Raw genomic sequence first — 17,431 nt, 5'->3', positions numbered from 1 at the left:
TTTATAGCAACTCCAAATGGAAAAAACTTGCTCTTGTTTGTTTGCTGGAGAGACGATAAATATAGTCCCCATTTCTGGAGAATTAAAAACAACTATTCCTCTAAATCACTTCAATTTTTCTATTAGAATGTCTTTTCCCTTACTTATCTGAAAGTTGCAGCTTCTTTTTAAAAAGAATGATTAAAATGTTTTGTTTGAACACTCTGAAAATACCACACAGAATAAAATTGAAACATTTTATTCAGAAACACAGGAAAAACACACAAATATATAAGTGTAAAAATGATAAGTTATTATATAAAAATGTATTGGATAAACTCAGTATATTCAGGTGCAATTCTAGACAAAGGATTCACTAAAGTGAGCCCCTATAGAGTTTTCCTTCTATCTAAGGAAGAGAGCTTTGCTAACATTTTTAAAATTGACAGTAAGTATGGCCTTGTCATACTGTCTCATGAGTAGATGTTACAAGCTAAAATGGTCCCACTGGATTTACTGGAGAAATTTATGCAATGAATAATGTCCTAAATTAAATCTGACAGACCTTGAAATGAGAAATTAGAAAATGAAAGATATCATCTCTTTATACTTTGTAAAATAAGAGGCTCTTCGATGCTCATGCCAGCCATCCTTCCTGGTTCTGGAATTCTGTCTAGAAATGAAACACAGACAAAAATATTCTCATGCATCTGGAGGACCAAGGTTTGTTATCTTCTACTGTTACCAACTTTGATGCACAGTATCATCATAAGGAATTTAGGAAATTTTACAAATAAATGTTTCCATGCAGCTGTAGGAGATAAAAGCTTTATATTACTGAGATTAAATTTCAGACATCTTCCAACTCAGCTGTAGCAAATGAGGTAAAGAAACACCGTATTTGACACCTTTTATCAGATCCCCAGTCTGCTGGGATATTCATACATCTAAATAAACAAGATAATTTCTAAAGTGAAAAGCAAGCTAGATGTTAAATAAGAGATTTGGCAGGCTGAGTTTATGAATGGACTTGATTACCTGAATATGCAGCCTAATGAAAAGAGCTGAATAATTAGTATTTTAAACCCACTGCCTTCAGGTCTCAACTAACATACTACACAAACACATGCAGAAAGTAATTTCAGACTATATTTACTTAAAGGTTCAAAGCTTTAAAACTTCTATGTTTTTGTTCAGTTCTAAAAACAGCAATGTGCTGTTGTGTCTTATGATTGATCCCGAGTTCTGTAACTAACTGTGATCAATTAAATCTCCATGTGAAGTTACATTGGATTCAACAGGGCAGGATGACCCTGCATACAGAAGTTACTTTAAAAACATTTCTCCTAATTTTAAAACAATTGGTTTGTTTTAAAAATGGAGAAATTTCTGATAGGAATAATTGTTTTCTAACAATGAGGTAATTTATAGCAGTTTTGGTATGGAAATTTTGTTTCTTCAGCCCCCTCTTCTGGAAGAAGAAAAACATCATTGTCTCGGTGAATTAATTGTTAAAAAACTCTTAGTACTTCTCACCCTTTTTAGATGTCAGTAAAATCTCAGGCTTCATACTTTTGAAATTTTTGGATACAAACCAAACAGGAGAGTAATAAATTTTCACAGTAAAAAATGAAGCAATATGCCAAGCAGACTCTTTGAAGGACAAAGCTGGACCAATGAACCATTTCATTCTCTAGTTTAGGTGGTATTAATTGTAACCACTCCAAAAGCAGACCAGAAAAGGCAAGATTTAGCAGTGTTTATTACAGAGCAATGAACTTTGGGCTTAAGCTTTTGTGGCAAATCGGATATGAATTATGTCCTCAGAAGAAGCTTATGCCCACGTAAAGAACTGACAGCTAAAGCATTAAGAACTTTCTATAGAAATTAGGTTAGACCAGATAAGAAACAGAGATATGCATACTATTCAATATATTTTATTGAGAATTTAGGTTAAAATCTTGTACTGAATTCCCAATATAGCGAGACTGTCTCTAGCTGACCCTTTTCAGGTTTGTAATAATATAGGGGAATATCTATATTTGGTATATTGGCCAGTTGAACTTTTAGGGAAAAGGTAAAGCCATTTAGTGTCAGATGAAAGCACTCCTGGCACAGAGGAGGAGGTACACAGTGTCCAGCTGCATGGTTATGCTATTATAAGCATATCCATGGTTATGGATATAAGCATTATAATTATTATATGCACTATAATTATTATAATGATTATAAGCATTTCCATAGGAAATCTGGTCACAGATAAAAGTTCTGCAAAAATAACATTGCACACACCTTTTTGATTTCTCTCAGCAGCTGGTTTGCCAAGGTTCTGCTTTGGATAATTCAGCAAAGACACTTTTGGAAGAATATTCTGGGTACTTTCTTCTTTACCACCATATAAGAAATGAGAGAGAATTCCATACAGGAGAGGTCTGCTTAAGGGAGAAATTCACAAGTAGTCTGTAAAGTCTGTAAAATACTGAGCATTAAAAATACACCTTTCCCTCAGGACTTCTTAGATCTTAATATTTACTTCTACAATATGCATATATGTCTTTAATGACTTAAAACACATCCAAGTACCATTACATATATAAGCACAGACCTAAGCTCCCGCTGAACACCAACACTGCCCTAAAAAGCTGACTAACAGACACTCTCCACTGAACTTCAGCTCCCTGGGCAGGTGTAGAGCTGGGGTGTGTTTAGCACAGGTCCACGTTCTCATCCAGTGATCAGAAGGATCCACACACTCACAACAGATCAGATTTTGGTGGGCTGTAGGCCAGTCCACCAGGGCACATCTCAAACTTGGCTCTTCCTAAGCTCCTGACAGGTTCAGACAGCACAAGCTACAGAGAATGCTGAACGTGTCTGAACCTGCTTCAGCCTCATGTAATTAATGCAGCTTTATTGGAGCACTCTGAATCTACATCTAATCTCACAGTAATCTTTCTATTGCTCCACACAGCAACTCACAGATATGTGAAGAGCAGATCTATTTTCTATAGAAAGTAGACTGTACTGGTAAGAGAGCAGTGCTTTGGTACACAAGGGCACTGTCTGGAGAATGCCACCGTGCTGGCAGAATGCAGTGTTTGAAGTATGTCTGAAAATGGCCCATGTTTGGCATCCTGATGCTGAATCCAGCATATCAGAACACATGTGGGATCAGCCACATTTTAGCTGGTGAGAATAGCTATATGTGATTTAGAATTACACTAAAGAGAAAAATATACTGGCATACAGAATATACACAATACTGTGCATTCCAAAATGTCTTCTTACACTGATTTTCCACTTGCATCTTCAACTATATTCAGCTCTTTGGCAAGAAACTCTCTATCCAAGGGCACTTCAGGCTGGCCGGATTCTGGAAAACAAAATCCCTGAATCTTAACATCAGCAAGAAAAATGTCACCAATTAATGGAAGACTTCAAAAGATCATGAGAGCCCACACCTCCCTTTTAGACTATTAATAACTAACAGTGTATTGTAATTCCAGGGGACTCACTTAAGCATTAGTGATTCATAAAGGTGTAATTTACAATAGCACATTACAGGTTTTATTTTCACTCTTAAAGAATCTAAGACAAATATTAAAGAAGTTTAAAGTAAATATTAAATAATTATAAAGATGAATTAATCAGACAAACAACTCTTTCTCTAAACTACTACTCTCAGGCATGCCAAGAAATGTGAGTTTGCAGGATGTTATCAAGTTTTCTTGCCCTTGCATCAACTACCGTGTCAAACAATTTACCTCAAGGGTAAAGGAGAAGAGAGCAAGTTTTCTTGAAAACTAATGGAGTGATTTGTCTTAATGCTGCAAGTAGAGCTGTGGAGAGGTTGTTTGTACCTGTTAGTTCCCAAGGGAAAACAAGATTATGCAGCTTGTCACACTTACTAATTCCATAATATCACTGGAATTATTCAACCAAACCATCGCTGATTACACTGATTGCAGCGATGACACAAATCCATGGCCGGTACCTGCCGTCAGAACAGATGCTGTGTATTTGTACTTGTTGTACTCCAGGTACTCCCGAATGAGCTCGTTGATCAGGAGGTTCTCCCGGGACAGCGTCGGCCGCGGCTCGCTCCGGTCATCCAGGGCATTGAACACCTCAGCTCTGATCCTCGCTTTGATTTGGGCAAGAGCTCCTCTTTTTTCCAGTGTGTCCTTTAAAACTATCCCCATAAAAAGGCAAGTTAACTTAAAGCCAAAGGCATTCGAGCAGCAGCTTTAATTAGCCCCGATACAAACGGAGTTTTGGCTGTGCCGATAAGGTATCTGCACCTGCACACGTGCAGCACCCAGGCGCGCCAGATAAAACTGAGCCTTCAGAAAACTCACAAATACATTTTGTTTTTTTTAGTCGCAAGCACACATTCTGGTAATTTAAGAGATAGACTGTTACTGCACCAAGATGCGTTTAATACTGAAGCATACTGAAACACAGCCCACGGTATATGACGGGGGCAGCGCCAAGGGACGGGGGCCTCCATTAGCGCCCGCGGCAGCTCTGAGACCCATCCGGGAGGCCGCGGGAGGCCGATCCGCGCTCCTGCCTCCCGGCGAACCGAGACATCCCCGGCCCCAGCCCCGGCCCGACCTGCTTTGAGCTCCGCCACCGTCGCCATGGCCGCGCCGGGACCCGGATGGCGCCGTGCGCACTGCGCAGGCGCGGGGCCGGGCGGGAGCTCCGTGAGGGGAGAGCGCGGGTTCGGGAGCTCCGCGAGGGGAGAGCGCGGTTCGGGAGCTCCGTGAGGGGAGAGCGCGGGGCCGGGAGCTCCGTGAGGGGAGAGCGCGGGTTCGGGAGCTCCGTGAGGGGAGAGCGCGGGGCCGGGAGCTCTGCCAGGGGAGAGCGCGGGTTCGGGAGCTCCGTGAGGGGAGAGCGCGGGTTCGGGAGCTCCGTGAGGGGAGAGCGCGGGTTCGGGAGCTCCGTGAGGGGAGGGCGCGGGGCCGGCCCCTCAGGGAGCGGAGCCCCGCGGGATCCCTCTGCTGCCGGCGGGCCGGGTCGTGCCAGGATAGAATAACCAGCATCGGCAGCGCCTCGGAGCTGCCCGCGGAGCTGCCTCTCGGTGTGCAGCCCCTCCAGCTGCGCGGAGTGTCAGGGCTGCCACGCTTTCTCCTGTAATTTCAGAGCTTGGCAAAAATCGGGGAGGAAACACGGAAAATGAGCGAGAATTTCTTCCACGTGTGCAGCGGAGGAGTTTTGCACCGAGTCCCTGACAGATGCACTGTTGATTAAAAGGACTCGCCAAAGCTGAGCTTCTAATGAAAAGGTCTTGCCAAAATGTAACTGTATACGGGGTGTTTCGCAAGCCTGAGGATCCCTGGCGTGTCTGAAGGCTTGTGTGTGTGCTCCCTGTTGCTGGGATGAGTCAAGAGTGTTTATTCTGCCAATGCACTAAGTATTTCCCAAAGGAAATGCAGCTGGTGTGGGTGAACAAACTGGATTTGCTATTGTCTGCTGGGGCTTGAAGTTATCTTAGGCAATAAAGCCTAAGACAAAAGTTAGGTATGGGATTTGGAGAGGTTGTTAGGATTATTTTGTTTGCTTTTTACATTTCCTCTCAAATATTTATATGACAATCTTCCAAAGCATCTCTGGTGGAGGCCAATAAATAAAATTTAGGCAAATCAGAAGTGGTGGTGCAGTCGATGTGTTTCCGTGGGGCTGAAAGAAAAGTATCTTTCAGATACTTTTAAGTAGCTTACAAAAATATCTTGAGAAAAACATATTTGGGTAAAAAAATGTATATTTCTAGACACTCAACTTCATGCTTATTTACTGTCTTTTGCATGTAAAAATAAATGGAGTCATACTTCAACATTTATCTGTTCTCTTGCAATACCATAAAGATTTTTACATGATATGAATTAATGTTATGGGTTAAACTGACAAACTCGTAGGACTTCTGACACGCAACGCGTGTGGTTTAATCTTTCTGTGATGATTCTGCTCCATTCATCAATGCAGATGGAAGCTGGGTGGGCCAGACTCAGCTGCTGCTGCTCTTGGACCTGACACCCTGAGGATGTGGAATCCAGGGGACAGACCAGAAATATTGCAGCAGGATGGACAGTCTGCCACCACTAGTGCAGCTCTCAAAGTGCAGGTGAATAAAGAAGCAGTCTGTGATATATTCATTGTATGTGCGATGCCTGCTTTAAAGTTACACATTAAACAAACAAGATCTGTCTCTTTTTAACAACTTTGCCTGTTGCCATGAATGTCCTGGATGGACGAGAATATTTTAAATTGAGGTTTGTGTGATTAAAGATTTCAGATGTTACTGTAGAGTACTATGTAACCACCCTGCTATTTCCTGCAGCATGCAATGCCATTCCTACATATGTACCACCATACTCCAGCTGGTCTATTCTGGTACAGTAGTCAGGCCAGCTGACTGGATTTAACTGATGTGTTTCAAATAGGATGTGAAGACACCGTGAGACACAACCCAGTGCAACCACAGGGCTGTGCAGTTAGCTCAACTACTGCGTATTTTAATGCAAACCTGGTTGTGGATGAAGTTGTTTTGGTTCTGTTTGTGCTAGTCAACTTGAACTAGTTAAGGGCATTGAAACCAGTACAACTGGTTCGCGCTGAGAAGTGAGCTATTTGAAGGTGAGCTTAGGCTTTCCCTGGGGCCTTCCCCCAGGACCCCGCCTTGGCAAAGTCCCGCAGGGCCCGGGTGCCAGCGGGGCGGTGCGCTACCTCTCGGGCGACACGTGGGGCCAGAGCGGTGCCACAGCGAGGGAGATACCGTCATGGCCAGCCCGGGGGCAGGTGCGGTGCGAGGTGCGGTGCGAGGTGCGGTCCGGACGGGGGAAGAGATTCCGCCCCGGTACGCTGCCGGGGGCGCGGGGCCATTTCTGCGTTGAACGAAGGCACGCGTCAGGCTCCGGCCGAGGCTCCCGGGCCCGTCGCCCGCGCTGGTGCGGAGGCGTTGGTGCCCGCGGGTCGCGCCCGGGCCGGCGCTGCGGGCGCAGCCCGGTGCCCGCACGCGGCGCTGCCGGCCGCCCCCGCCCCGCCGAGCGGGGCTGCGCAGCGCGGGCGGCGGCGGCCCCGGCTCGGCATCCCCGTGACGCGGAGCCAATCAGGGCTCCGAGTGGCGCCGCCGGCCCGGCCCGGCCCCGCCCGCCGCCGCTCGGGCCGGAGAGCTGCGGACGGGGAAGCGCTGCCGCGGGAGCCCGCGGTCGCCTCGCCGCGCTCCATGGGGATCGAGAGCCTCTGCAGCGCGGACGCCTCCGAGCCCTTCTGGGTGAGCGGCGGGATGGGGCCGCGGCGGCTCGGCTCGGCTCGGCGGCGGCTGCCGGTGTCAGCACGGAGGGATGGCGGGGAACCGGGTGGGGCTTGGGTGGTGACGGAGCCCGAGGGGGCTGCGCCCGGCAGCGGGGCAGCGGGAGCCTGGGCGCCGGCGCTCCCCGGGCAGAGCGCGGGGCCCGCGGTGCGCCCCGGCCGTGCGCGGCGGGAGCACCGGCGGGAGCGGCCGCGGGCCGGCGGGGCCGTGCCGGGCCGTGCCGGCGGCTCGTGGTCTCCGCCTGGGCGCGATGTCCCCAGGGCCGGGTCGCGGAGCCTCCTGTGCGGGATTTCCGGCAGGGAGATGCTTGGAGAGCAAGGGCGAGGGGTGCCTGCCCAGCGCTGGAACGAGCGGCCGGAGCAGGGCTGTGCCCACGCCTTTGGCCGCTCGGCTGCGTTACCCGGGGGTAACAACAATAACGGTGTCCCACGGCTGCCGGCACACGAGGGCGGCCGCAGGAGGCCGCGGACCAGCGCGTTCTGCAGCTTTATCGCACGTTTGTGCAGCAGCATTTTCGCTCTTCCTCAACGAAGAGTGGTGAGCGCAGGTGCTGTGCTGGGCTGGAAGGCAGCTGTGCACAGGTGGGCCATGTGGGGACATTGCGCTGGGGTCCTGCTCAGCTGAGACACGGCATCCTGTGCGGGTCCGGCAGCAGCGAGGCACCTGGGACAGCAGGACCGGAGTGAAAATTCATCTCGGGAGCAAACTGGTTGTATGTAGGTTGCGTGGAGGAAGGGAAGAGCTGGAAATTAGGAAAATAAATGTGGAGTGAGAGCTACTCAAGTCTGCATAGGGAAGAGAGAACTATTGTGTATTCATCAGATGTTTGCCAAATAGTTTTAAGCTAATGAGTTGCTTACTAGTGAAAAAATAAAATAGAATCAGATGTCTTAATAGATACAATTGTACTATTTATCTCAAGAACCATTAGGATATTACTGAGTAGATATTTTTAAAATAATCAAGACCAAGACAATTAGTTTTTTCCAGCTGATCAAAAGTGACTTTGCTAACTTGCTTTTATATTGCTTATACTAATATCTCTTTTCTGCTACTTCTCAGGTTTTTCAGAACTGTCTAAATTATGAGTTGTCATTATACATTTTTTTTTTTCTCTTTCCTCAAATGAGACTTTTCATTTGAAGGGCTTAAGAGAACACATGTTTCAGAATGAGTTTTTGGAAAAACTGACTTGAGAGAGTAGTAGGATTGTGAAAAAGAGCTGCCAGTTCATTCTTTGAGTTGTGGAATTGTAACTTGAGGTAGACAAAAGCATTACACAGATGAAGTTGGAAGCAACCAGTTTATATAGGATTTTTGGCAGCAGATTCTTTTATTAGGAGAACTGTTCTCATGTGTGTTACAGCAATTTCTGGTATTTCTGTAAAACAACTCAATACATTTTTTCCACTAGTTGCATTGATTCCCAATATTTTGGGATTCATCATCCTTCTCAAAATCACATGGAGCCTGCCTTTCATTTCTTCCAGCTGAAGATCCCACATCCTGTGGGTATGGTTGTTTGATTTCTGGGATCTGATTCTGCAAAGGAATAATTGTGCATTTGAGTGAGGGCTTGATGTGCCTGGAAAAGTCTTCCTTCATGCTGAACTTGTCTTCATAAGTAACAGTCTATTTGCACTTTGTTGCATCATTCCCAGTAGGGCAGAGTAGAAATGCCAGTTTGGGTGCTTATGGGCACTCTGGCTGCTGCTTTTTCTGACATTCCCGTTATTGCTGCTCTTTAATGCTGAAGTTTTAGTGTATTTTCAGAAATTGTCTCTGTATATGCAGTGTTTACTGGACTTGTAGGTATGTCCTGTGGTTGGGCCGCTGTTCTTCCTGGCTCCTGGACTGCATTCTCTCGCTCCACAGAGCTGGGTGATAGCTGGATACACAGTGGCACGTGTTACTGTGTTCTTGTGGTGGCTGCATCAGCTCGTTTGCTTGGTTCTGAAGCCCTGCTAGTGGAGCAGAGGGATTTCTCAGCTTCAAGGAGGTGATGTGTTTTCTGGTGGGCAACTCACTTTTAAATTGTGGGGTAGACTGTGGCTGAAAGGACCTAATGGACCCTTAAAACTGTATGCTAATCTTCTTAGGCTTTGCTGACCAGGATTTTTCTTGTTTGCACGCCCAAGGAATGTTATTGTTGAAAGTTCTTGTCTGAGAATTAAACAGATTGGTTTTATTTAGTACTTACTCCGAGAGGTCAGGAACCTAAGGAAGACTGCCATCTTCTTCACTCCGTTATTTCTTCTTTCTCACTGTCTAACCTGTCTCTGTGTCCCTACTTACTGCAACACAGCAACAAGTTGTTGGGAGTCCTGTTAGGAAGGGTGGGTACTAACAAATCTTGTAGCTACCACTTCATTCTAATTTCAGTTCTGCTGTTTCTAAGACTTGCCTTTTACAACTTTCCCAAAACCCTCTGAATTTAAAGATTCCCACATTACTCAGTATGTTAACTGTCCAATCAGATTTTTCTGCATATAGTTCTTTTATAGAACTTTACTGCATCTTGCTTCCTTTAGACTCCCTTTTTGGACAAGTGCAGTTAATCCTTGCTTGCTCTACCATCACTGAGTGTCTCGGAATGGATATTCCAACCATAATATAAGGAAAGGTACATCTGTGCAAGATGAAGTTACTATTTACTGATAGTTGTTGACAACAATAAAAGCTTGAAAAATCGCAGTGCACTGCTTGCATTCCAGTCCAGTGAATTTAAGGGCCTGTTCAAGCTGTAAAACTTTGTGACCTGACACACTGAGATAGCTTAGGCTAGAATATCCCTGCTGTCTGTGCACAGCCTACCTTGTTTCAATAGCAGCACACAAAAAGGCAGAGGTAAAGCAGGGTGAGGAGCAGTGTGGTTCCAGGTAAGCAGGATAAGTGTCACAGCAGATGTAGAACTGTACACTTTGGCCTCCTGACCTGCCTGTCTGGAGTTATTCACACGTGCATAGTTGGTGCATGTGCATTTTGGAATAATCTGCTGGCTTTTCTTTGAATAAAATCTTGGTTTCAGTGTTTTTCAGAGCTTGTAAACTCTGCAGTATCATGCTTAGAGAAGTCTTTTCATGTTTGAAATTGCTAAAGGAAGAGGTTAACGGTTTTTGTGACACTTTGAGATTTCAAAGCTCTCAATAGGGCTTCATGAAAAAGAAGTGGGAAATATGCCTCTGAAACTTTTGAGTTTCTTGCCAATACTTAAGGGAATGTGACATAAATGGTTTATATAAATATAAATTCCTGTTGTGTTGTTCACAGGCAGACACTTTGTTTTTTTAAAGTTAATTTCTATATAAGTTCTTTATTTCAGTGGAAATTTAGCAGAATTTTTTTCCCACAGTTTTCTAGTTGGGCTTTTCATTGTTGAGAAATGATTGAAAGTGAGTAATTGCATTCACTTCAAGGAGAAAAGCAAGTTTTCAGCTTCTCTGTTTTGTTTTGAAAACTAGAGTCCTGTAATGATTCAAGCTGTAAACCCTGGCCTGTTTCTTCCCTGTTTGTTCAGAAAGCTTTTGTGAAGCCTCTTCACTGTTAGTAAAGAAGTGGTATCCACACACTGTGCCAGGTTTAGCTCTTTTTGTGTGAAAACAAACTACAGAAGAACAGACTGGGTTGAGTGAAGGTGAGGCAGAGCCTCATACACAAAATCTAGGGACCAACTTGGAGGGATTGGGCTTTGCTTCCTTTGCCATCGTGTAGAGTTCTGTCTGAGGCTTTTGGGCATATTTGACTGCCTAAAAAAAAGTATTTTGTTATTTTTTGTCTAAGATGTTATGTTTTGTATTTGGTTGACTTTGTTGTTGTGGGAGAGATCCATAATGTAACTCAATAGAATTTTATTAAGAAAAAAAAAGTATTAATATTCTTTAATGCATTGCAATTATTAACTGACACGGGTGAAGTGATACTGTGTGACACAAACAGCTGCTGTGCTTATGTTATTTATGAAGACACTGGTAGTTTTACCGAAATAGACTTCTGAAGAAAAACCAGTCTTCTTATGTAAGGAGCAATTTCATGTTCTGAAGATCTGTGGCTTATCAGATAGTCAGAAAATTGGCACGCTCTTGGAACCCTGCAGCTCTTGCACCGGAAGATTATGTCCTCAGTGCTTGTTCAGTGTGTTTGTGGCAAAGCTAGGGAGGGACCTGGAGGTGCTGTGGGAGGGTATGGGTGAACTTGATAAAAGCCAAGAGTTTAGTCTCTGCTAAAGAGTGTGCAGATGACAAAACTGCATATATTCGCTGACACAGGAAGGTCATATGTGCACAGCATTTGGAACAGAGGAGTAGCAGAGTGATAAACAAGGAAACTTTTACACAAAATGGTGCTTTATTGTGATTGACAGCAGATTGCATGATTCTTATGCCTAGGCTGTTGTGTTTTTTAGCAACGAAAGCCAGAGGGTTATTTATCAGCTTTCTTACATTTATGAACAAGGGTGGTCTAAATGTGCATAGAAAAATTAAACTTAGATTAGGAATGAAACTGATATCCCTTGATCCAGAATAGATCAATTTAAGGGAAAAACAGGGAAATTAAGCCTGATAATCTTCTGTTGATGGGGATTTTCTGAACAGATCATCTGCCACTCTACAGCTGGCAATTAAGAATTGCTCAGAAAAGTTAAATGCCTGAGTAACTTGTGCCATTTCATGCAATTACAGTGCAGTTTACATTGAAACACTGTGCTATACTGGGACCGAGTGAAGGTCAGCCAGGGTTGGCTGAAGTCACTCTGGGTCACTTCTCTAAAAAGCCTACTGCTGGGTACTGACCTTTAGCTTACTTTTAATAGAGTCAGAATTCCTTGCATTACTGGTTTCTCACTCTTTGCACCTGTGGTACCTTCAGATACAGTTTATCCCAACTTAAGCTGTTACCTTAGTCCCTTGGTAAGATTATTACCCAGGTGTGTTCAAACTTCTCTGTGATTTGAACTCAAGGTACAGGCTGTTGCATTACTAAGCAGAAGCCCTGTGTTTGCTGCAAGGAGATGAGAGCAGGAATCTTTTTCTTGTGTCCTTTTAGGTAACAGTGATTTCAGTGAAAAACTTTGCAGACAGGTAAAAACCATCTTTAGGTTCTGAAACTAGATGTTGTAAATATTTTATTGTCAAGTGGCTAAATGTTTTGTCATGGTACTTGCAGATATGGCAGGGTATGGAAATGCAGCATCTGTAGAGAGAGGCTAAATTTTAATTTTGCAAGTTCTAATATAATCTGTTATACATTTCTCTGACACAAAAAAACAGCCATTGTTTGGTGGCTTTCAGCTTCTTAGGTTACAAAGCTCAGCTCTTGTAAATGCCACAGCTGCAGGTGCTCCTTTCTCTGGCAATTTGTTAGCACCTGCTTCTTATTTTAGGCTAAAGGGAATAAAAAAGAAAAATATGCTTTTTTTTCCTTGGAATTTAACACACAGTTCCAGCTGATGCAGTGCTTCTGTAATAAAGGAGCTCAACTTTATGTAAATGCTAGGAAATACTCATGTATGTATTTGGGACAAGGAGGTACAGACAACTGATTTAAGTTCAGTTTCAGGATTTAAGGACTAGTTATTGGAAGGTAGAGGCTTTTTCTTGTCTGTGTTAACAAGTTGAATCAGCATTATGTAAGTAATTACTGTTGAGAACTTAAACCATTAAAACCATTTATAACTTGCTAAAACCATTTCTAATAGAAAACATTATGAGAAATTAAGGGCATTTTCTTGTTACTAGAAACACTGGTGTCTCCCTCCCCTAAATATTCTTTATATACATGATAAAAAAATTTAGGACCCTTGTTTGTTATGTGATTATTATATTTTGTAACTTTTCCACCTCTTGCTCTAACAATCTTGTCTTTGACAACATTAAGATGCTTCAAGAATAAAGCTTAGGTTTCAGAATTTGAAGTGAAGGAGAGGCATGATGTCTTCCCTTTTCTGAGGTCACAGTCTGCACAGGGTATCTTGGGAAGCTGGGCTAGAAAACTTTTGTAGGGATTCTGGAGTACTTTTCTTGTACGAATATCTGTTGCTTGTCTTACTAACCTGTCACTCCCTGTGATGAAGGCTGAGCAGTGAGCACAGCAGAGCAGATCTGATGCTGGTGAAGATTGTGCCATGGTCGTGCTTGTTTAGGCTCCATTCTAAACATGCTCTTAGAGAAATGGTGAGCCTCAGCACAGGTTTCATGATCCGACTCCAAAACGTGAATGGCAGAACAAAGATGGCATATCAGGTGTCAGGGGCTTTTTTAAGCAGGGTCAGAGCTCCTTCAAAGCAGCCTTAAAGAGAGAGGTCCTGTTCTGCACTTCCCTTACCCCCCTTCCTCTTGGGCACTGATGCAGCTCCTCTGAAGATGTAGGCTCAGTCAGATCTGCCAAATCTCCTGTCTGGGGAGAGGCAAGAAATTTGCTGTCCTAGATAGATGAGGCCATTGGCTTTTAGCCTACACAGAGAGAGTGGTTCAGTCAGCTCATGGTTTTATAGGTGCTACCCTGGGAAATTTTTCAGTCCTGTATCTAGAGCTAGCAGATTGTAAGACTTCCTATTTCAGTGAGAAAGTGATGATACTATTATAGTGAAAGTTGTCAGCTGCAATTACAGTGTTAATACCTGAGAGAGCTAATTACTTTCACTCAATTAAGTGTAAACATTGCATTAAACAGAAAGTCTTTTTTATTGTTGGGAAGATAAGATTGAGAAACTTTATCTTGGTATTACAAGGGAAGTGGTTCTTACCTGTGGGTGATATTGAAGTAGTGGGTACACAATGTCAGTGTCAAACTCCATTTGAAGGAGTAAGAGTTGACCATGATGTTAAGATTCCAGTGTGCTTTTGTATTTTCATTTTTTACATAACTGAGTGGTAGTGTTTTAAGTCACTTTTCAATCACAATTTGGTTCATGCAGGTGGATTTAACAGTGTGGCTGGCAGCCTGCATCTCTAGCACACTTGCACACAGCAGGCATGAAACCAAGCAATTTGGGTCTCTCCATTTCTGCCAGTGAGAATTCTAAAATGTGCTGTGGGTCAAGTGGGATTATTGATGTGAGAACAAGCAACTCCTGGCTGCTCACTTGACAGCCTTTCCTGGCTGCCAGGAGAGGCAGCCAGCATCAAATACTGTTATTTCTCAGATCAGCCATGCAAGAGGCGTGCAACTGTCCTTGCTCTGTCTTCCCTCAGCAAAGGCAGAATAACTGGCCTTTTGTGTTGCAACTTTGTCTTACAATTTTACTGCCAATGCTTTTTATCTTGCCTGTTCCTGAAATTTTAGACAGAAGTTAATATAGGTCTTAATTTTCCTAGGTTTTATGCACTGTTAAGTAAGTGGTTTACCTGTGAATGAATCCACTTGATTCTGGGGAATGCCAAGCATTTTTGTGCCCTCCTTGTAGACAGAGGGTTTCATTTCAGATGTGATAGGAAGCTTTTTTGTGCCATGAAAGAAAACATGCTACAGGGTACTAGAACTGTGGACTGGTATTTTTGAACCATAGTGCTGATGATAGAAATGAAAACTGAGAAATAGGTCAGGTAAAATTAAAAATACCCATCTGCTATTCTGGGAAACTTTAAAATTGTTAAGGAATTTTTGAAAAGAAAAAAACCAACCTGAAACTATTTAACATCCAAGTTATGGTTCTTCTGGACTACACTAACACTAAGCCAACAGTGTATCTCTGCCAGCATCTACCAAGAAAGGAACAAGGATCAGACTGACTCTTCTCCAGTGGGTTCCTGCAGTCACAGCTTAAAATAAAGGCTGCTTCCAGATTAGACAGTCTAATAACTATAGACTTTACCCTGTTTTTTCCTCCTCTTCCTTTATGGCAGAAGGCTGCTAGTTTGTGTAGGCTTTCAGTGGTTGTATCTGTCTTTGATGTGACTTTGCAAAGCAGAAGAGTTAACTGATCTGTCAGAATCAAAACGGTTAATCTCTGAGCTGAGAAAAATGGAGTAATTTCATGTTTTAGTACAACTTGCTAAAACAATGTTTCTAAAACTTGAATCACAAAATTATATGATTAATTTGCTAATGAATGTCAAATACAAAGGTCTGCTTCAGTGAGTGTTTCTGCATTTTGCTTGTGATGGAAGAAACGAAACCTGAATCTGGGTTTATATAAAGCATGTACTTTCTGCTGGCACAACTAGTATAGGCTTGTGTAACTGAACCTATCATTTAAATGTGACTGCATGCTGGTTTCATGGTGAGAGTGACACGTTTTCCCGCTGCAGTGGAAGCTCCTAAAGCTGTGGTGTCCTCCATGCAGACTTGGGCCATGCCTGCCTTTTGTAATGGCTTGAGTTCCTCTTGGCTTTGTCCACTGATGGTGATCCCAGCTGGGTTCAGCCTGAGAGCTGCTGCTGCTGTGTCCCACACGTGTCCCGCCTGCTGGCAGTGTCCCAGTGTCACCTCTGGGCTGGTGTTGGCTGGGACCCTGCCTGGCAGTGGGTCAGTGCTGGGAGCTGTGACCCAGCACGGGGCTCTGTCAGGATGTGGGATGCTCGGAGCAGGGATGGGCTCTGCAGCTCTGTTCCTTCTGTGCTACTGCCCTGTGTGGGCACAGCCTGGGGAATCGGCAGGAAAATACTGCTCTGTCTCTCTTCACGTGTTCCTTGCCTTTTGCCACCTGAAATGAATGGAAAATGGAAGTGGCTTCTGCCACTGTGTGTTTTGCCATTTCTTTTGTACAGAGAAGTGTTTCTAAGACTAAGCATGTTCCTACCTGATAGCAACAGCATCTGGATGAAATCCTGGAAACATACGAAAGAACTGATTTTGCTGTTAAATTCTAGCCATAGTCTTGCCCAAAATTGCCCATTTGTTCCATCTTTCTGTTCTGTACCCTGAAGTATCATTGCATTGTATGCTCTTGCCTCTTATGCAGAATCAAACACCTCCAGATAATTTGTAAATTTGAGAGTCAAATGGAAGGTTGCATGTTTTTAGAATATCCTCCAGCCAGTGTGCATAGCAGTCATGCATACAGCACTTCTTGCTTTTATTTTGCCACGTGGCAATGACATGTGTTACCTGCCCTGACCTTGCTGGTATTTGCCAGATTAATTTTATAGCAAGCATTTCCAAACAGGGAAAAAGAAGTTTACAGTTAAAAACTTTCTAAACAGTGAGTAGATCTCCTAAAGTTTGTTCAATTAAAAGATGTCAGTGCTTTTGTTTGTTTCTTGTAAAGCTGATTACATCCAGTTGATTTACTTGTATAATCTTATAACTATGTTAATTTGTGAATTGTAAACTGTTCTGCAGAGTCATGTGACTTTTTCTTGGCTCTTGTGCTGGAGTAGTGCAGCTGGGACTTAGAAAGCCAAAAACATTTGTGTGGTGGCTAAATGTAAGGATGACTCAGCTGAAATTTCTGATGAGTTATGCAGTCAGGAAACTCAATAAGCATGTGGCTTGCCCACAGCATCTCACAGCCACTGCCTTGTCACGAACAACTTGTGACCCCTGCACAGACACAGTCAAACATAACTGGGCAGTCTTATGTTCTACCAGTGTTAATGTTCTTGAATTGGCTCAGAGTTTTTCTAAAAAAGAAAAATTAAAAATGATACAAAGTGAGAAGAATTTTTAGAATGCTATGGGAATATAATACTGGGTGTCCTATGTATGCTGTCTGCTGTATCAAGTCCTAGATTCTGATAGAAATTGAGGGAAATGGGGAAAGAAAATGTATCTTCCATTCCTCTTTAGATCTATGTTCTCTTTGTAATTGTGTTTGAAGCGGTTTATTCAGTGGAACATGGGGACCGACAAGGATCAAAGTGTGGTGATTCTGGGCAGTGGGATCTGCTTTTGGCTTTGATGTTGGAATAGAGGGAACAGGCAGTACAGCTCCCTTTGCTTCTGTTTCCTCATCTATAAAATGTGGATAATGGCACCTGTTTCAGTGACCAGCTCAGGCTTTATAAAGGAGTAGGATTACTGACATTATGTCCCAGTAGTGGTACTGGTGTTTTGTGTAGTGTAAGCTCTGCAACTGCCTGAAAAAATGCTTTGCCACTGACAAGTTAACACTATAGTCAACAAGCCTTTTGGCATGCGACTGCTGCTCTTGGCTCAGTGACTTTTAAACAGAAGCCTGGGAGCAATGCTTTGTCTGTT

General features: G+C 43.6%; 2 protein-coding genes across 7 annotated transcripts in view; one reads left to right on the top strand and one right to left on the bottom strand.

Moving 5' to 3' along the window:
• Positions 1–222: 222 nt before the first annotated feature.
• CEP20 (centrosomal protein 20) lies at positions 223–4,639 on the bottom strand. Of its 2 annotated transcripts, none has more exons than XM_021539669.4 (5): positions 4,597–4,639; positions 3,974–4,171; positions 3,268–3,352; positions 2,272–2,414; positions 223–652 (listed from the first exon to the last, which is right to left on the bottom strand). In XM_021539669.4, exons 1-5 carry the CDS (start codon positions 4,622–4,624, stop codon positions 576–578), a joined length of 531 nt encoding a protein of 176 aa, XP_021395344.2. In that variant the 5' UTR covers positions 4,625–4,639; the 3' UTR covers positions 223–575. The 2 variants fall into 2 exon arrangements, with proteins under 2 accessions (XP_021395344.2, XP_021395341.1); XM_021539666.3 differs by having other exon boundaries at positions 2,272–2,411.
• Positions 4,640–4,879: 240 nt separating this feature from the next.
• Positions 4,880–17,431, top strand: part of LOC110475561 (ATP binding cassette subfamily C member 1 (ABCC1 blood group)) — a 48,485-nt gene continuing 35,933 nt past the window's right edge. For 3 of the 5 annotated variants that reach the window (XM_085592355.1, XM_085592353.1, XM_085592352.1), the window contains exons 1-2: positions 4,880–5,269; positions 5,968–6,106. In XM_085592355.1, coding sequence (XP_085448481.1) covers positions 5,262–5,269; positions 5,968–6,106 — 147 coding nt within the window. In that variant the 5' untranslated portion in view covers positions 4,880–5,261. Of the gene's footprint in view, positions 5,270–5,967; positions 6,107–7,095; positions 7,256–17,431 lie in introns of those variants that run through there. The other 2 variants (XM_077786852.2, XM_021539818.3) reach the window with 1 other exon arrangement.

Source organism: Lonchura striata, chromosome 14 (genome assembly GCF_050655825.1).
Source record: "Lonchura striata isolate lonStrDom1 chromosome 14, ASM5065582v1, whole genome shotgun sequence".
Taxonomy (NCBI): domain Eukaryota; kingdom Metazoa; phylum Chordata; class Aves; order Passeriformes; family Estrildidae; genus Lonchura; species Lonchura striata.
The sequence above is the reverse complement of the archived record's forward strand: the minus strand, read 5'-3'. Positions and strand labels throughout refer to the sequence as shown.